Source organism: Myxine glutinosa, chromosome 13, assembly GCF_964187855.1.
Source record: "Myxine glutinosa chromosome 13, kmMyxGlut1.1, whole genome shotgun sequence".
Lineage (NCBI taxonomy): Eukaryota > Metazoa > Chordata > Myxini > Myxiniformes > Myxinidae > Myxine > Myxine glutinosa.
Genome location: NC_136273.1, coordinates 97,883,482 through 97,900,981, shown reverse-complemented (window position 1 = coordinate 97,900,981; position 17,500 = coordinate 97,883,482). Strand labels below are relative to the sequence as shown.

At 46.8% G+C, this 17,500-nt stretch overlaps 1 protein-coding gene across 1 annotated transcript in view; it reads right to left on the bottom strand.

The window, feature by feature from the left end:
* AMPD2 (adenosine monophosphate deaminase 2) overlaps window positions 1-17,500 on the bottom strand; it is a 78,307-nt gene that overhangs the window by 26,935 nt on the left and 33,872 nt on the right. The window contains exons 5-10 of the mRNA XM_068134849.2: window positions 14,036-14,120; window positions 13,490-13,700; window positions 12,954-13,056; window positions 3,658-3,747; window positions 3,397-3,526; window positions 2,318-2,515 (exon numbers count right to left, since the gene is read on the bottom strand). Of these exons, the coding sequence (XP_067990950.2) occupies window positions 2,318-2,515; window positions 3,397-3,526; window positions 3,658-3,747; window positions 12,954-13,056; window positions 13,490-13,700; window positions 14,036-14,120 (817 nt within the window). The remainder of the gene's footprint in view (window positions 1-2,317; window positions 2,516-3,396; window positions 3,527-3,657; window positions 3,748-12,953; window positions 13,057-13,489; window positions 13,701-14,035; window positions 14,121-17,500) is intronic.

The window sequence follows — 17,500 nt, the reverse complement described above, 5'->3', positions numbered from 1 at the left end:
TTCCATTCAGAACAACCAGGTCAGTTTTGCCCCCTGCATGAAAAGCAGCCCAAACGGTCACCCCACCACCTCCAGCTTGGACTCTTGGCACTATACAATCTTTGTTGTAGGCTTCATGCACTTGTCTGCGCACTCGGACACGGCCATCTTGACGATAGACCAGAAATCTAGACTCGTCACTGAAGATCACGTGATTCCAGTGTCCTGGCTGCCATTGACGGTGCTCTCTGGCCCACTGCAATCGGCGCTGGTGGTGTTGTCTGGTCAGGCGTGGCTTTCTCAGGGGACGCCTGGCACAATAGCCTGCTTGAACCAGTCGTTGGTTGACTAGCCTTCTGGATACAGGCACATTTGTCAGTTGCTGCCACTCAGCCCTAAGCCGATTAGCTGACTTGGTACGGCCATTGTGAACTAACCGGTGCAGCTGGCGATCATCCCTCCTTGTGGTTCTGCGGGGACGTCCTGGCCTCGGTATTGGAGTAGGGACACCCCTCTGAGCATTTCGTTTCAGGATCTTTGACACCTGACCTTGAGTGATGCCATACTGCCGAGCAATAGCATGCTGTTTCATGCCGTAATTTCGTAAAGCCACCACTCCATGACAAACAGCATTGTCGAGTTGACGGACCATCTCCAGAGGAAGCGGCAACAACTTTTGGAGACGTGCAGCAGTCGTTTTCCACTAATACAGAACACAACAACCCTTGTATACCCGACTGTGAAGCCAATCATCAAATGCACCTGTCCGTACATTTTGCCATGCCACCTGTGATATAATCCTGTTGTTGATTTCTTGCTGTGACAGAAAATCAGTGACATGGTTCTTTTAACAAAGAAATCACCAAAGTGTAAAAGAAACTCACCAGATTGATATTGTTACAGACACGACTTTGATGTTAAAGTGGGCCGAGCGGAATGGCCGTCGTGTCCGCACAAATTACCCGACTATACTCGACGTTGACGAAGTCGCGCGATGCTGGCTCAATAAGAAAAAGAAGACACCCGGCTGGATTACAATAACACAATACGACACCAGGGGTTCAGTTCTCAAGACCTCCGGAGGAGGTTATATTAAGGCGGAAGGTTAGATTACAACTACAAGAGGGACAGCATAGAAAGACAAGCACTTAGACACAATCTTATATTATTCCCAACAGACGACAGGTAAACAGGACAACGGCTGACTCACACGGGGATTGATGGAAAGGACAGGCGGGTAGCGATGGCTCCAGGTGCACCTGGGCTCAAAGGTCAGAATCGACTCGGTCCGGTCCAGAGATGCGGGGAGGTCGCAGCGCTCGGATGGCGTCTTGTCTGCTCAAGCTGGGGGCGCATCTGACTCAGCGCTCGCAGGTGGCTTTCCTTCTCCAAGCTGGGTGCGCATCTCTCGTCACATCCGGCGCGTGGCCGCGTATATCCGGCGGGGAGTGACACGCCCTCGGCTCGTTAGCTCCGCCTCGTGGAATCGGCACGTTGCTTCTCATTGGGTGCGTGCGGGGGGTTTACCAGGCTCCGCCCTTGACGAGGAGCTGACAAGGAGCCCTTTCGTGGTAACCCCGTGGAGCGCATGGTCTGGAGCTAATCGAGCCGGTGTGAGGACGCATCCTCCCCCGCTCCGCCGCCATCTCCTCTGTTGTTGTTGTAATTGTTGGGGAAGAAGATGGAAGGAGGTATGGGAAAGGTCCTAAACTCACTACTGATGCCATATAATCACATTCTGGTGCAACGAAGAGTCATAATTAATGGAGACGAGGCCTTAACTGACATAGAATAAGAATAACTAGGAAGATGTCCGAAAGTTGTCTACGTGTGGTGCGGTGGACCTGGGCACGACATTTAATGGGGGAATAAGGGGAAGGTCGGCTCTACTGATTGTTATTTACATGCAATGGGACTAGGGAATGGGGGATCGGGGAAAGTTGGGGAGTATTGGAGAAAATAGGGGAATATTTACAAGCGGATATGGAGGCCAAATTCCATATTCGCAACAATATACTGCGTTAAGAAAGTAAACCCGTCAAGAAAAAAAAAAAATTCCATATTAAATGCCAAGTCTGTGTGTGTATATAGATATTTCTATATATATAGATATATATATATAGATAGATAGATATATATATATAGATAGATAGATATATATATATATATAGATATATATATATATAGATATATATATATATAGATAGATAGATAGATAGATAGATAGATATATATATATATATATATATATATATATATATATATATATATATATATATACCACCTGAATTAGGTGTGCAAATGTTCCCCAATTATAGTGGCTGCCATAAGTACGTACCGCATGAACGTCTAACACATCCACACTGAGGTCATAGGCTGAGAGCTGCAAGTCATTGAAAACCTTTGACAGTGCATGCAGGCTCCCATCAGGTCCCTGATGTACCACATCATTCGAATCTTGCTTCATCGTGCGTTTAATGAAGCGCAATAAATGTTTCTGGTTCATACATGATGAGGCATGGATGTGGGTATCCACCTGCATACAAGGTCGTGGGGTGTGGGAGGAAGAGGACAGGTAGCAACATAATCCACATGAGAGGTTACGAGGGAAAGGGGGTGGAGAGATACACAAGACACAAGAGGAGTCATTTGGCACAGGGTACCCACAATTGTGTTGTGCGAGTGGTGTTCAAAGCGGGTTGCACTGCAGGAGTTATTGGGTGACCCTCTGAATCTATGCCATGTGTAGGACTGCGTTGAAGCTACCCTCAGATGGGGACCCTGGCTCAAAATTCCCAACCAAAGTCCCATGCGCACCAGAGGGCCCACACGTATCAAAGAGGATAAAGATCCATTATGGAGGCAGTGTAGTTAGGGGGAGTGGGGTTTGCACTGAACTTCCAATTTGGAACACTCAAAACATCGAATGATTCTGCAAAGTTTCATCTTAAACGTTGCATCTGGAGCTCAAGATTCTGCCTTCAACATATGAGAGTTTTTAGTGATTTGCTATCACTTCAGCGAAAATGTGAAGCAGAATTGAAAGTGTAATTGGTTACAAAAGCAAATTCACAAAGCAAGTTCACAATTTCAGCAATCAACCTATTTCCCTTGATTAGTATTGTCGTGTCGCCGGCGATCAAGCTCAGCTAAGACGAACAGCCGAACCAACTTTAACTCCGAGGCGCCTCCCAAATTGGCGGTTATTTTACAAAATGGGGGATGGGGTGGGGGGGGGTGGCGTCGACGACAGCGAGGCAAACAGGGACGGGGTGAGGGGAGGGTGGACGTGAGGCAAGGACAGGGGTGATGTTGTAATGTACATACACTAGACTCATTTGCATGGTAATAAGTGAGGGAAGTGAAGGTGATGGTGTGAGATTCTCTAGTTGAAAGATGCCATTCATATTCATATACCTTGCGAATGTTGTAAAAATCTCGATGGGGAACTTGTTTCTGCGCAGCGAGCTCCTTCATTTCATTGAGCAGCACATGCATCTGGAACTTTGAGGAGAGAAACTGCAGTCGGCGATAGCAGAATGACTTCCTGCGAAGAGCAAAAAGAGTATTCTATGGTAAAAATGGAAATCACCATGAAGAACTTAAAAAGAAGCTAAATTAGCATCCCGTCAATGAGAAGATGGACAAATTCAAAGGCACTTTTCAGATTTCACTTACACTGGACCGTTGCCAATTAGCGCCATCAGCAGGTTCAAGTTGAAGATAAATTGGCGCAAATCTGCAAACTGAATTGGCAGTTCTGATCCCCTGCACATAAAACGTCACACAAAACATTTTCAATGACAAATGGGGGCACACAATACTCAATTTGCCACCGTTACAATGTAAATGTACTTGACTTCCATCATAGGCAGAGCAAGATTTTATAGTTTAGCTCACAAGCCAGAAAGAGTTGAAGGAAAAAGATATATTTATTTTTTTCAGAGTTTGGGTTATGGGGGTGGGGTAAGGGGTTAATTTCCTGGATTATGTCGATCCTTATTGTCAACCACTAAATTAACTTCATGAAGATTATTCTCCATTTGCTTCTAAAAATCCTGTAAAAATTGTGCCATCGGCCTTCATCGTTATGCCGATATCCAGATTTAGTTGTGCTTTATTCATTAACTCAACACTTAACGTTCTGCGATTCAAACAGGATGTCCCATAATTTTCTCAAAATCAATGCGGCTCAGACCGACTTGTTGATCTTTGGCTTTCAATCCATTCCTAAGAAGATCCAACCCCAGACGGTGATACTTGTAGATATAAATCACCGTATTTCTGTTTCCACAGTTTTAAAACTTGGTGTCCATATGCTCAACACTCTCCTGTATTCCACATATCTCCAAAATCTGAAAATAGATTTTCCCCTCATCTCCACAATTTTCTTTTTTTAGTACATCAAGTTGAGGCTCGTGTAAGAACCAACACATAAAACAAACACACAATAAAGGGAGAGAGAGAGAGAGAGAGAGAGAGAGAGAGAGAGAGAGAGCGGGAAGAGAGAGAGAGAGCGGGAAGAGAGAGAGAGAGAGAGAGAGCGGGAAGAGAGAGAGAGAGAGAGAGCGGGAAGAGAGAGAGAGAGAGCGGGAAGAGAGAGAGAGAGAGAGCGGGAAGAGAGAGAGAGAGAGAGAGCGGGAAGAGAGAGAGAGCGGGAAGAGAGAGAGAGCGGGAAGAGAGAGAGAGCGGGAAGAGAGAGAGAGAGAGAGCGGGAAGAGAGAGAGAGAGAGAGCGGGAAGAGAGAGAGCGGGAAGAGAGAGAGCGGGAAGAGAGAGAGCGGGAAGAGAGAGAGAGAGCGGGAAGAGAGAGAGAGAGGGAAGAGAGAGAGAGAGAGAGCGGGAAGAGAGAGAGAGAGAGAGCGGGAAGAGAGAGAGCGGGAAGAGAGAGAGCGGGAAGAGAGAGAGAGAGAGAGCGGGAGAGAGCGGGAGAGAGCGGGAAGAGAGAGAGAGAGAGCAGGAAGAGAGAGAGAGAGAGAGCGGGAAGAGAGAGAGAGAGAGAGCGGGAAGAGAGAGAGAGAGAGAGAGCGGGAAGAGAGAGAGAGCAGGAAGAGAGAGAAAGAGAGCGGGAGAGAGAGCGGGAAGAGAGAGAGAGAGCGGGAAGAGAGAGAGAAGCGGGAAGAGAGAGAGAGCAGGAAGAGAGAGAGAGAGCGGGAAGAGAGAGAGAGAGCGGGAAGAGAGAGAGAGAGAGCGGGAAGAGAGAGAGAGAGAGCGGGAAGAGAGAGAGAGAGCGGGAAGAGAGAGAGAGAGAGCGGGAAGAGAGAGAGAGCGGGAAGAGAGAGAGAGAGCGGGAAGAGAGAGAGAGAGCGGGAAGAGAGAGAGAGAGCGGGAAGAGAGAGAGAGAGCGGGAAGAGAGAGAGAGAGCGGGAAGAGAGAGAGAGAGCGGGAAGAGAGAGAGCGGGAAGAGAGAGAGAGCGGGAAGTGAGAGAGAGAGAGAGAGAGAGCGGGAAGTGAGAGAGAGAGAGCGGGAAGTGAGAGAGAGAGAGCGGGAAGTGAGAGAGAGAGAGCGGGAAGTGAGAGAGAGCGGGAAGTGAGAGAGCGGGAAGTGAGAGAGCGGGAAGAGAGAGAGCGGGAAGAGAGAGAGCGGGAAGAGAGAGAGAGAGAGAGAGAGCGAGCGGGAAGAGAGAGAGAGAGAGAGAGAGCGGGAAGAGAGAGAGAGAGCGGGAAGAGAGAGAGAGAGCGGGAAGAGAGAGAGAGAGAGCGGGAAGAGAGAGAGAGAGAGCGGGAAGAGAGAGAGAGAGAGAGGGAAGAGAGAGAGAGCGGGAAGAGAGAGAGAGAGAGCGGGAAGAGAGAGAGAGAGAGCGGGAAGAGAGAGAGAGAGCGGGAAGAGAGAGAGAGAGAGAGCGGGAAGAGAGAGAGAGAGAGAGAGCAGGAAGAGAGAGAGAGAGAGAGCGGGAAGAGAGAGAGAGAGAGCGGGAAGAGAGAGAGAGCGGGAAGAGAGAGAGAGAGAGAGAGCGGGAAGAGAGAGAGAGAGAGAGCGGGAAGAGAGAGAGAGAGAGAGCGGGAAGAGAGAGAGAGCGGTAAGAGAGAGAGAGAGCGGGAAGAGAGAGAGAGCGGGAAGAGAGAGAGAGCGGGAAGAGAGAGAGAGAGAGCGGGAAGAGAGAGAGAGAGAGCGGGAAGAGAGAGAGAGAGCGGGAAGAGAGAGAGAGAGCGGGAAGAGAGAGAGAGCGGGAAGAGAGAGAGAGAGAGAGAGAGAGAGCGGGAAGAGAGAGAGAGAGCGCGGGAAGTGAGAGAGAGCGGGAAGTGAGAGAGAGCGGGAAGAGAGAGAGAGAGCGGGAAGAGAGAGCGGGAAGAGAGAGCAGGAAGAGAGAGCGGGAAGAGAGAGAGCGGGAAGAGAGAGCGGGAGGAGAGAGAGAGCGAGAGAGAGACAGAGAGAGGTACAACAGTAGATAACAGGGACATGAGGAGATCTGTGGAAGGGAGAGGGCTGGGGGTGTGGGGTGTAGAGGGGGACACGGTTGTAAAACAAATAGCCAGTACTAGGAATTTCTATGAAGTCGAGGCTTGAAAGAGGTGGATTTGGGGTGTATTAACGGGGGTAGAAAAGATCAAGGTTTTGGATGGGGGAAGATAAGAGATGGTGATGACCAGCTGTTTTAAAGACCTGGAGGGAGGAGTGGGATTGGAGAGTGAGGGAGTTTGTTCCAGAGGCGGGAGAAAAGGGGAATGAAAGAGTGAAGGTGAGCAGAGAGTCTTGATTTTGGCAGTTTCACCAGAAGAGGCTTGCTGGCAGATCTTGTGCGTCAGGTGGAAGGGGGGGGGGGGGGGGGGGAGCAGGGAGGCAAACAGGGACAGAGTACAGACAGATCTGGGGAAGCTACGCTGGAGAGGAGTCGGTGGAAAACAAAGACCACCAACCTGCCTGCCGTGAGAGAGTGAAAGGCCCTCAGAATCATCGCAAGAGATTCCAACGATTCTGAATGCTTTGGTTTCTGCAGCATGAAGCCGAGCTAGGTGTGAGGCAGGAGCACCAGCCAAGAGGGGAAGAGCAGTATTCCATCAAGCTGCAGATGAAAGCTTTGTATGTGTTGAGGAGCTGAGAAGTGCAAAGAAAGGACTTCGCACGACGGAGGATGCCCAGTCGGTGACTGGCTTTGGAGGCCAGCTTGGAAATGTGGTTTTCCCCAGGAAAGATCATGGCAGACAGTGAGACCCAGAAGCTTGAGTGACAGAACTTCTTGGAGAGGATTATTCAGAAAGTAGATTGGAGGGTTGTCCAGTCTGTCTTTTCAGAGAGACAAATCGAGTGTGAGATTTGTCAGGATTGAAAGACATGTTCCACTTGTTTGACCAGTCTGATTTTGTCCAGGTCTGCAGAGAGTGAGGAGGATGCAGACTGCCGATCTGAGGGATGAGGAATGGAGCGGCAGAGAGTGGAGTCATCAGCAAAGAGATACAGGATTTTCCAGAGAGTCAGAGAGATCATTGATGAAGACCAGAAAAAGCACAGGGCCCAGAACACTGCCTTGGGGAACTCCAGCCTGAACAGCAAGGGGGAGATGAGAGAATTCCATTCAAGACCACACGTTGACCACGACATGAGAGGATGCCATGCTTGGAGATTTCCATGGATACCATAGGAGGAGAGTTTGGTGAGCAGAGCGGGGTGCCAGACCGTATCGAAGGCACGTGATATGTGAAGGGAGACAGCTCTGATTTCCTGTTTGGCATTAAGGACCTCCATCCATTGTTAAGACGGCAGAAGCAGCATGTCCAGAGTAGAGTGACCTGGTCTGAATCCAAATTGATGATCCGAGATCAAGCCATTGGAGAAGAGGAAGGAGTTGATGTCAGAAGCGATGATCGATTCCATGACCTTGCTGATTGTTGGGAGCAGGCTCATTGGTCTGTAGTTGCAAGGATCTGTTTTTGCACATTTTTTTTGTAAAGCAGTAATGTTGGCTGATTTCCAAGCTGATGGCAGATGACCTTGAGCAAAAGAGGGTGAAAAGAACAGAGAGAGGGTGAGATAGAGCAGCACAGCAAGATTTTAGGACCCGTGGGCTGATGCCGTCTGGTCCAGTTGCAGAATCAGAGTCGAGGTTTGACAAACTTCTCCACCTTGTCAGGAGAGAAGGACACAGAGTCCAGGAGCAGTTGGGTTCGACTGGGTAAGGTGGGAACAGAGAGAGATGGGTTTGGGACACAAGATTTTGAGGCAAACACAGAGTTGAGGCATTCGGCTTTGTCACGTGCAGTGTCAACTGTGTAGCCATTTGAGGTAAGGGAGGGGATGGAGGAGGAACAAACACCAGAAACGGATTTGACCAGACGCCACCAGGATTTGGAGGAAGGAGACAGGTTTGAGAGTTCAGTCTTCAAAGTAGACAGATATTGTTTCCTGGCTCTCCTGAGGGTAGACACACTTGTTCCGAGCTTGGTGGAAGGAACGGAGATTGCCTTCAGTTGGATTAGCCTTCCAAGAGGCAAAGGCAAGTTGTTTCAGGGCAACTGCCTCACCACAAGATTCAGTGTACCATGGACGGGAGGAAGGGTAAGACAACTGAAGACGAGATGGGATAAATCTGTGCATGAGAGAGAGCAGTTTGCTTTGGAAGAATTCCCAGGAAGAATTTATGTCAGAGGCAGTGGAGATGGGAGACCAGTCCAGATGATTGATGGCTGCTTGCAGACCGTGCCAGTCAGCCTGAGTGAAATGCCAGACTCGTCAGCGCTGAGGAGGCTCTCTGAGAATGGCCAGAGAGATGTCCACTTTAACAAGCACATGATCAGATGAGCCAATTGGAGCAGAAGAGCAGCAGACATTTGCAAGGAAGTTTGTCATAACCAAATCTCGAAGAGAAGATGCTCCATTGACTGAGAAATTGACAGATTGTGTCAGTCCCAGTGAATCCCAGAAGTCCTTTACTGAGATGCCATGGCAGGTGCGAGAGGAAACCACACCCAGCCAGCTGGCATTATGACAGTTGAAGCCACCACATATGAGGAAGACAGAGTTGGGATGAGTGGATAGAAGTTGGTCCATGTTGTCAGACAGCGAAATGTGAATGAAAATGTAATGTGAATCTCAACATCTCAAAATGTAAATGGAAATTTAAAAATAAAATGATAAATGATAAATAAAATGCAAAATGTGAATCTCAAAAAGATGTTGACGGATTCGGTGGAAATTTGGCAGTGTGTTGTAAGAATCAGAGATAGAACATTGTCTCAGAGTAGAGTTTAATCGTGATCGATCTCAGACAGCATCTAGAGAGAGAATCAGCAATCATAGTATTAGTGTTACTACAGGTACATTCAGGTGTATACAGGTGATATCTAGTGAAGCGAGCATGCAGCGCGCAATGCAGAATCCTTACCATTCTACGGAAGCCCGAGGTGCTATGGAGTTACATGGCACAGAACTACCTTCTGCGCTGAAAGGCAGTCTCTTTATCGGAGCTGCGTAGTGGCAATGAGTAGAATAACATCAGGGTCGTAAACTTAGGTGACAATTTCACCACAGAGGTGAAGATCCGAATATGGATTCAGATACGAGAATTATTTAATTTTTAAGCGATAATTCACCATTGAGAGATCGGGCGAAAAGCGATATATAACATACTAGCTGAGGTACCCGGCTTTGCCCGGGTTGAATAAGAATAAGACAAATATATGATGAAAAGAACATGTATATTTTAGAGCGATATCACAGTACATTGCCTACATGACGTTTTGTCAATTTTCAATTTCTCAAAACATCTTGGTATACAACATTTCTGGTTTTCTTACTTGGTGCCAAGACATAGATTGCTTGGTGTTCCAACCCTCGAGCAGCCCACGTACAGCTGGCCATGGGCAAACACTTGTTCTGTGAAGTTCAGGCCTACAACCTTCATTGATTGCCCCTGCGCCTTGTTGATGGACATAGCAAAACATAGCCTGATGGGGAACTGAATCCTTGAAGGAGAATGGAAGGTCAGGTGGAATAAGTGGTATCCTTGGAATGAATACTTTCTCTCCTCTGTATTGTCCTGAGAGGATGGTTGCCTCTAGGACATGCGGCATCATTTGCTGGATTGTCAATCGTGTTCCATTACACAGCTTTGGTGGATGAAGATTCCTTAGAAGCATGATTGGTGCTCCTACCTTGAGAATCAACCTGTGTGTTGGGAGTCCTTGAGGCTGAAGACTGTTGAGAAACTCAGTTGGGAAGTTTACTGCCTGATCTTCATCTGTCACATTGTCAAGAGAATCATAATGTCTTTCATGACCAGGAAGTTGGTGGAGGAGCAAATTGTTGATCTCTTGAACAGCATTGTTCTTGGGGGCCAATATGGCTCTTTTGGCAAGCCATGATGAGTCCTGGAACTGGGTCTCCATATTGGGAAAGACCTTTTTGATCAAGTCATCTTTTGTTTCAACAAACTGTCCAAATGGTAGAATTATTTGTTCTGATGCATCTTGAGGGTATAGGCCATTGCCAACTTTCAAAAGCTGGCTTGAGAACGCCCCTGCAGTGTTGTCACCAAGAAGGTGGACTCTCATGTTGGTATTCAGGGTAAGTCTTTGCACATGTGGCCAGAGGAGATAAGAAGACTTGATACAGGCCTTGACTTGATCTGCTCTTGTGCCCCGTTGGATGACTGGGAGAGTCTGACGAAAGTCTCCAGCCAGAACAATTGTCACACCACCCATGATTTTCTTGTTGTTGCGAATATCTTGGAGTGTTCTGTTCACTGCTTCGAATGCCTGCTTGTGGTTCATAGTAGCCTCATCCCAGATAATGATTTTGCACTGTTGAAGGATCTTGGCTTTTGCTGAATTCTTGCTAATGTTGCAGGTTGGGGTGTCTTGCTTGGTCAAATCCAAAGGCAGTTTGAAAGTTGAGTGTGCTGTCCTTCCTCCTTCATGGTGTAGCTGCAATTCCACTTGAGGCCACAGCCAGAGCAATTTCCGACTTTTGACGAACCTTGGCCAGGATGATATTAATGAGGAATGTTTTTCCTGTCCCGCCAGGAGCATCGAGGAAGAATATCTTGCCAGCATCATCAACACTCTTCAGGATAGAAGTAAAGGCTTGCTGTTGGTCCTCAACCATTCTTGGGACATTCTGCTCTACAAATGTGGTCAGCTCTTCCATGTTGTAGTTTGTTTCCCTCAGAAGCTCCTGAGCCATTCCCTCAATGCTGTTTTCTGGTTGGTGCATTCCACAATTTGCCATAGTGGTTCCATCGGCAATCAGGTGCTTCTCTAGCTAAATCAGGGCTTGATTGTAGATTGCACAGTTGAAATCAATATCCACACCAGGGTTCTGACATCTGGCCAAGTGAAGAAAGTCTGACATATTTCCTTTGTGGTCCTCCCAGAGCTTCTCTGGATCCTGAATGTCACATGCTGCCAATATGATGGAAAACAGCTGCCGTAGTTGTTTTGGTGCCTGTGAGACTGCTGCCTCATCCATGGCTTTTTTCCAATGTTCATCTTCTTCCAATAGACCATGGAGTCGGCAGGCATCGTGGAAGGTGGCACAATCTTGACCATTAACCCGTCGCAAATCTTTAAAGGATGTTGGACCTCTGACAGTGTGCTATACCTTAATGCTGTTGCAAAGTGGGCGTGTTTTGCTAGGGGAAGGTCGAGATTAAATCGACCGTCGTTGGTTAACCAAAAAAATATTTCCAACAGTTGAAATAATTATTGTTTCCAACAGTTGAAATTTAATGGAATTCGAATTCAAATAAAATCTCAACTAAAAAAAAAAACCGTTTATTCCTTCTTGGCGCGAAAAAATGGCGCGCATTTTGTCATTATGTGCGACTTTACGTCACTCCTACGGACGTGAAAACATTTGTTTTCCTTAAAAATATATTTAAAATAAATAAAATAGTACATAAATTAACAATAAAAGAAGCTAAAAAACAATTTAAAATACAATAAAAAGCACATTAAAAATATATAAATATGTATGTACAGTATACTGTACGTACGCGCAACTGCCGATTCTCATTCAAAACAGAGGCGACGTACAGTATTCCTTTAATGTGTCTGTGTTAGCCATGGGTCCGAAGAAGGATAATGCTAGTGTTTCCAAGCGTAATGTGGTTACGATGGACGATAAGTTAAATCCGATTAAAAGGTATGGAAAAGGTGGAAAAGTGTCGGTGATAGCGCATAGACCTTATCGCGAATCGGAACCGCAATGCGTCATGGGATCGGAAAGGGGCAATAGCGCCGCCACAAACTACACCATGGAATTGCAGCTGGCCCGGTTTTTTAAACCATTGATATTAAAATAAAACGTAGCCTATAACCACCGGAATTTTATGCCGATTCCGAATGTCTAAAACTTTTCTCCGATGTGTAGTTCTTGAGTTATAAGCGGACATCCAGACAGACAGACAGACACTCCTCCTTTATATAGAGATTTTAAAAGGTTATGGATGACTTTTCACTAAACTACGTGGATGAGTTGGTTAGGTGACAAGAACAAGCCGATTAGATTTTGGTTCAGGTCCGAATCCAGATGCGGCCTATCAGTGGGATACAAAACAAACTGTTCAGCCTGGCAGAGGTGTGCGCTCTACCGAGTGCAGTTCTATTTATCATTGCGTCAGTGGGGAGGAGAGGGTAGAAATGAGGAAAGGGATTATTCACTACAATATCAAGCCATGCTTGATGCTTATCCACTAAATCGCAGAAATATGACATGTGAAGTACATTCAAGTTGGGAACGATGGGATTAACGGGCTGTCCCACCTTGAGAAAGGACATACAGCACATGTGGGACAAGTGTTCGTGCATTTCTGCCTTTCACTTTGCATATCTTTAGTGAAGCTACTGTATTTAGAAGACCGAGCATCACAGGAAGGTTGATTAGCTATAATTATTTGAACAATCCAATCAATAACTACTTGGACATTTCACAGTATTTTGACATACAGCCATGACAACATCTGGCGCTCAGCCATTCTCATCAAGCTTTCTGAAAATGGGAACTTGCTTGACTTAAAAACTCAAGGCATCGTCACATACTTGTCCATGGTTTCCCGAGAGATATAGACGCGTGCAACACCTTGAACCATCTGAACGCCATAACCACAGTCCTTTTGGATTTCAGGGGAATACACGTCGTCACCTGAAGGAGAAAAACCACTTTGTTAGGTGAACAGCGATAGAACATTCAGATATTATTTTGCTGCTTCTATAAATCAAACACCAATGTGATTATGTGGTACTCGATGAGCATTTGATATCTGTGCAATATCAAAAGCTGACCATTATTGTGCACGACACTGCTAGATATTGAATTTCAGAAAATGACATTTTGACCATAGACATAAATAAGGTCACAAGGTCAACTTGTCTGAAAAGTGACAAAATGTATCGTGCACAGGTCAGGTGATCACAAGAAGCAAACCAATATACTGTATCACACATTTCACTCCACTAAATATGACAAATCCCTCAACAATGAAAACGATTTCATCCTCCAAATCATGTGACATCTTGATGCAACGGTGAGAGCAAAGAAAATAAGAAGACGAAGAAGAAGAAGAAGGTGTGCTCACCAACGGAGATACTCAGCGTCTCCTGAGGGCCATCCTTCTCACGATCACTCAATGCCTCTGCTTCACCCTTCAACGTGCCTTTGCTCAAGGATTCAAGGTAGCGGGCTGTGGTGTAATGAAAGGTCTGCAGGCTTTGAGCCATGTTTGCCTGACGATTTTGTAAGGCACGCACCAGGATATCTGCAGCCTCAACTAGGTCTGGGAATGGTACCTGCACAGAACAAGTGAAAAAAAAAAAAAGGAGAGAGAGAGAGAGAGAGAGAGAGAGAGAGAGAGAGAGAGAGACACACACAGAGAGAGAGACACACAGAGACAGAGACACACAGAGACAGACACACAGAGACAGAGAGAGAGACAGACAGAGACAGAGAGACAGAGAGAGATAACAGACCTGGAACTTTACAAAAAGGGTGAAAGTTGCCGTGAGTTGCCGAATCAAATTCTAAAATAAAATTATGAAGATGACAGGAAAAGGAGGTTTTGCTTTCAGAAAATACAATTGAGGGGTCGGTTGGAAGTGGGGGCGGGGGGAGGGGCTGGTCATACCCCATATTGTTCTTCTCCAGTAATGTGAACTCGAGGAAAATCATTGTCAAACTTTTCCTGTGCATACTTGTCATCCTCCAGAGCTCTGTGGGGAAGAAGGGAGTGAGAGAGAGAGGGAGAGAGGGGGAGAGAGGGGGAGAAGGGTGAGAGAGAGAGGGAGAGAGGGGGAGAAGGGTGAGAGAGAGAGGGAGAGAGGGGGAGGAGAGTGAGAGAGGGGGAGGAGAGTGAGAGAGGGGGAGGAGAGTGAGAGAGGGGGAGGAGAGTGAGAGAGGGGGAGGAGAGTGAGAGAGGGGGAGGAGAGTGAGAGAGGGGGAGGAGAGTGAGAGAGGGGGAGGAGAGTGAGAGAGGGGGAGGAGAGTGAGAGAGGGGGAGGAGAGTGAGAGAGGGGGAGGAGAGTGAGAGAGGGGGAGGAGAGTGAGAGAGGGGGAGGAGAGTGAGAGAGGGGGAGGAGAGTGAGAGAGGGGGAGGAGAGTGAGAGAGGGGGAGGAGAGTGAGAGAGGGGGAGGAGAGTGAGTGAGAGCGGGGGAGAAGGGTGAGTGAGAGCGGGGGAGAAGGGTGAGAGAGCGGGGGAGAAGGGTGAGAGAGCGGGGGAGAAGGGTGAGTGAGAGCGGGGGAGAAGGGTGAGTGAGAGCGGGGGAGAAGGGTGAGTGAGAGCGGGGGAGAAGGGTGAGTGAGAGCGGGGGAGAAGGGTGAGTGAGAGCGGGGGAGAAGGGTGAGTGAGAGCGGGGGAGAAGGGTGAGTGAGAGCGGGGGAGAAAGGGTGAGTGAGGGGGAAAAGGGTGAGTGAGCGAGAGTGAGAGAGTGAGAGAGAGTGAAAAAAAAAGGAGAAAGATGAGCGAGAAGGAGGAGCGAGGAGAGAGACAAGGCAAGGTAGTGGTTTTGGGGGCATCTATGCATTTGCTTCTTTTTGTCTATTATTCTCTCATGGCCAAACCATAGCACTGAGATGCCCTCAAATTTGAGGTGTAGGAACTTCAGAATCTAGCCAAGGTTTTAAAATAACCACTCCCTTCAAGGAAATTATCTGTATGTATTGTGTGTACATCTGAAAATCATAGAAAAACAAAACCGAAAGTCGAACAGCGGCGTAGCTGGGATTGTAAAAGATTATAAACCACAAACACACATGATTAGCTTTTTATACAGTCGCTAATGCTGTTAATACCATTAAACAAAGAAATTTGGAGGAAACCAGACCACCGTGAGGTAAGTTTAACTTACAGAACTGATGGAAGATATACTGTAATCTAGATTGTACCCCACAAGGGTTGGGTACGTACCGTTTTGTTGGAAGCAACGCAATATCGATGCTTTTGATATTTGATGGTCATTTTAACAATCGGTTTGTTTGTGTTTCACACTGAATGAAAAACGTAAAGGTAGAACATGGCGATTGTGATATGACAGGTTCGACGATATGTTCGGCATACAAATCAAAATGCTGGAGTGTGGAGAGTCAGCCGCCGTACCGCCATAATGACATCAGACGTAATCACATCACCCTGTCATGTGACCAGATCCTCAGCTCCGATTGGTATACGTTTGAGGGGGACATATATACAGACTTGGCATTTAATATGGAATTTTTTTTTTTCTTGACTTGGGTTTACTTTCTTAACTTAGTATATAAATCTGGTGAGTTTATTTTACACTTTGGTGATTTATTTGTTAAAAGAACCATGTCATTGATTGTCTGTCACAGCAAGAAGTCAATAACAGGATTATATCACAGGTGGCGTGACAAAATGTAAGGACAGGTACATTTGACGATTGGCTTCACAGTCCGGTATACAAGGGTTGTTGCGTTCTGCATTAGTGGAAAACAACTGCTGCACGTCTCCAAAAGTTATTGCCGCTTCCTCTGGAGATGGTCCATCAACTCGACAATGCTGTTTTTCATGGAGTGGTGGCTTTACGAAATTACAGCATGAAAGAGCGTGCTATTGCTCGGCAGCATGGCATCACTCAAGGTCAGGTGTCAAAGATCCTGAAACGAAATGCTCAGAGGGGTGTCCCTACTCCAATACCGAGGCCAGGACGTCCCCGCAGAACCACAATTAGGGATGATCGCCAGCTGCACCGGTGAGTCCGCAATGGCCGTACCAAGTCAGCTAATCGGCTTAGGGCTGAGTGGCAGCAACTGACAAATGTGCCTGTATCCAGAAGGCGAGTCAACCAACGACTGGTTCAAGCAAGCTATCGTGCCAGGCGTCCCCTGAGAAAGCCACACCTGACCAGACAACACAGCCAGCGCCGATTGCAGTGGGCCAGAGAGCACCGTCAATGGCAGCCAGGACACTGGAATCACGTGACCTTCAGTGACGAGTCTAGATTTCTGGTCTATTGTCAAGATGGCTGCATCCGAGTGCGCAGACAAGTGCATGAAGCCTACAACAAAGATTGTATAGTGCCAAGAGTCCAAGCTGGAGGTGGTGGGGTGACCGTTTGGGCTGCTTTTCATGCAGGGGGCAAAACTGACCTGGTTGTTCTGAATGGAAACCTGAACCAGTTCAAGTACAGGGCCATTCTGGAAGAAACATTGCTTCCATTTGCTCGTGCAGCCTTTCGAGGAAACTTTGTCTTCCAAGATGACAATGCACGGCCTCATCGTGCTCGCATGATCCAACACTTTCTTGCTGACCGTGGTGTAGAGCATATGGAGTGGCCTGCCATGTCCCCAGATATGAATCCGATAGAAAGCTTGTGGGCAGAATTAACGCGTCAATTCGACCACTTGGACCAGCAGCCGACCTCTGTGCGTAAATTGCAGCAGACTATTGCCACTGCATGGCAAACGATTCCTGTCCAAACCTTGGCAAATCTCGTGAACAGCATGCCTCAACGTGTACGTGCTCTCCTGAATGCTCGTGGGGGTTACACGAAGTACTGAACTGTAATTTTACTGTCAGCAATCCCAGTTGTAATTTAACTTTTGTTAAAAAAAAAAATTGGCTAATGTGCAAAATAAAGAGATACTTCTGGAAAACGCACAGAAGTTTAACAGTACTGTCCATGAATTGAGTTCGATATCAGTTTACATCACTTTCAAGGATCAATTTATTTGTTTCGAAATGTCAAATGTGGTTTTTGTTTCTTTTAAAGGTCACATTAACAAAATCTAGAATAATTTCAACATAATTCCAATGAACTTTTGGTTCTAAGACATCTTGAAAAGTAAGTTCACCCCCACAAAAAAAATATTCCATATTAAATGCCAAGTCTATATATATACACACACACACACACACACACACACACACACACACACACACACACACACACACACACACACACACACACACACACACACACACACACACACACACACACACACACACACACACACACACACACACACACACACACACACACACACACCTAGATGACTTTCCCCGATGGCAGACGCCGTAAAAAAAAAAAAAAAAAAAATAATAAAAATAATTTTAAAAAAAACAAACAAACAAAA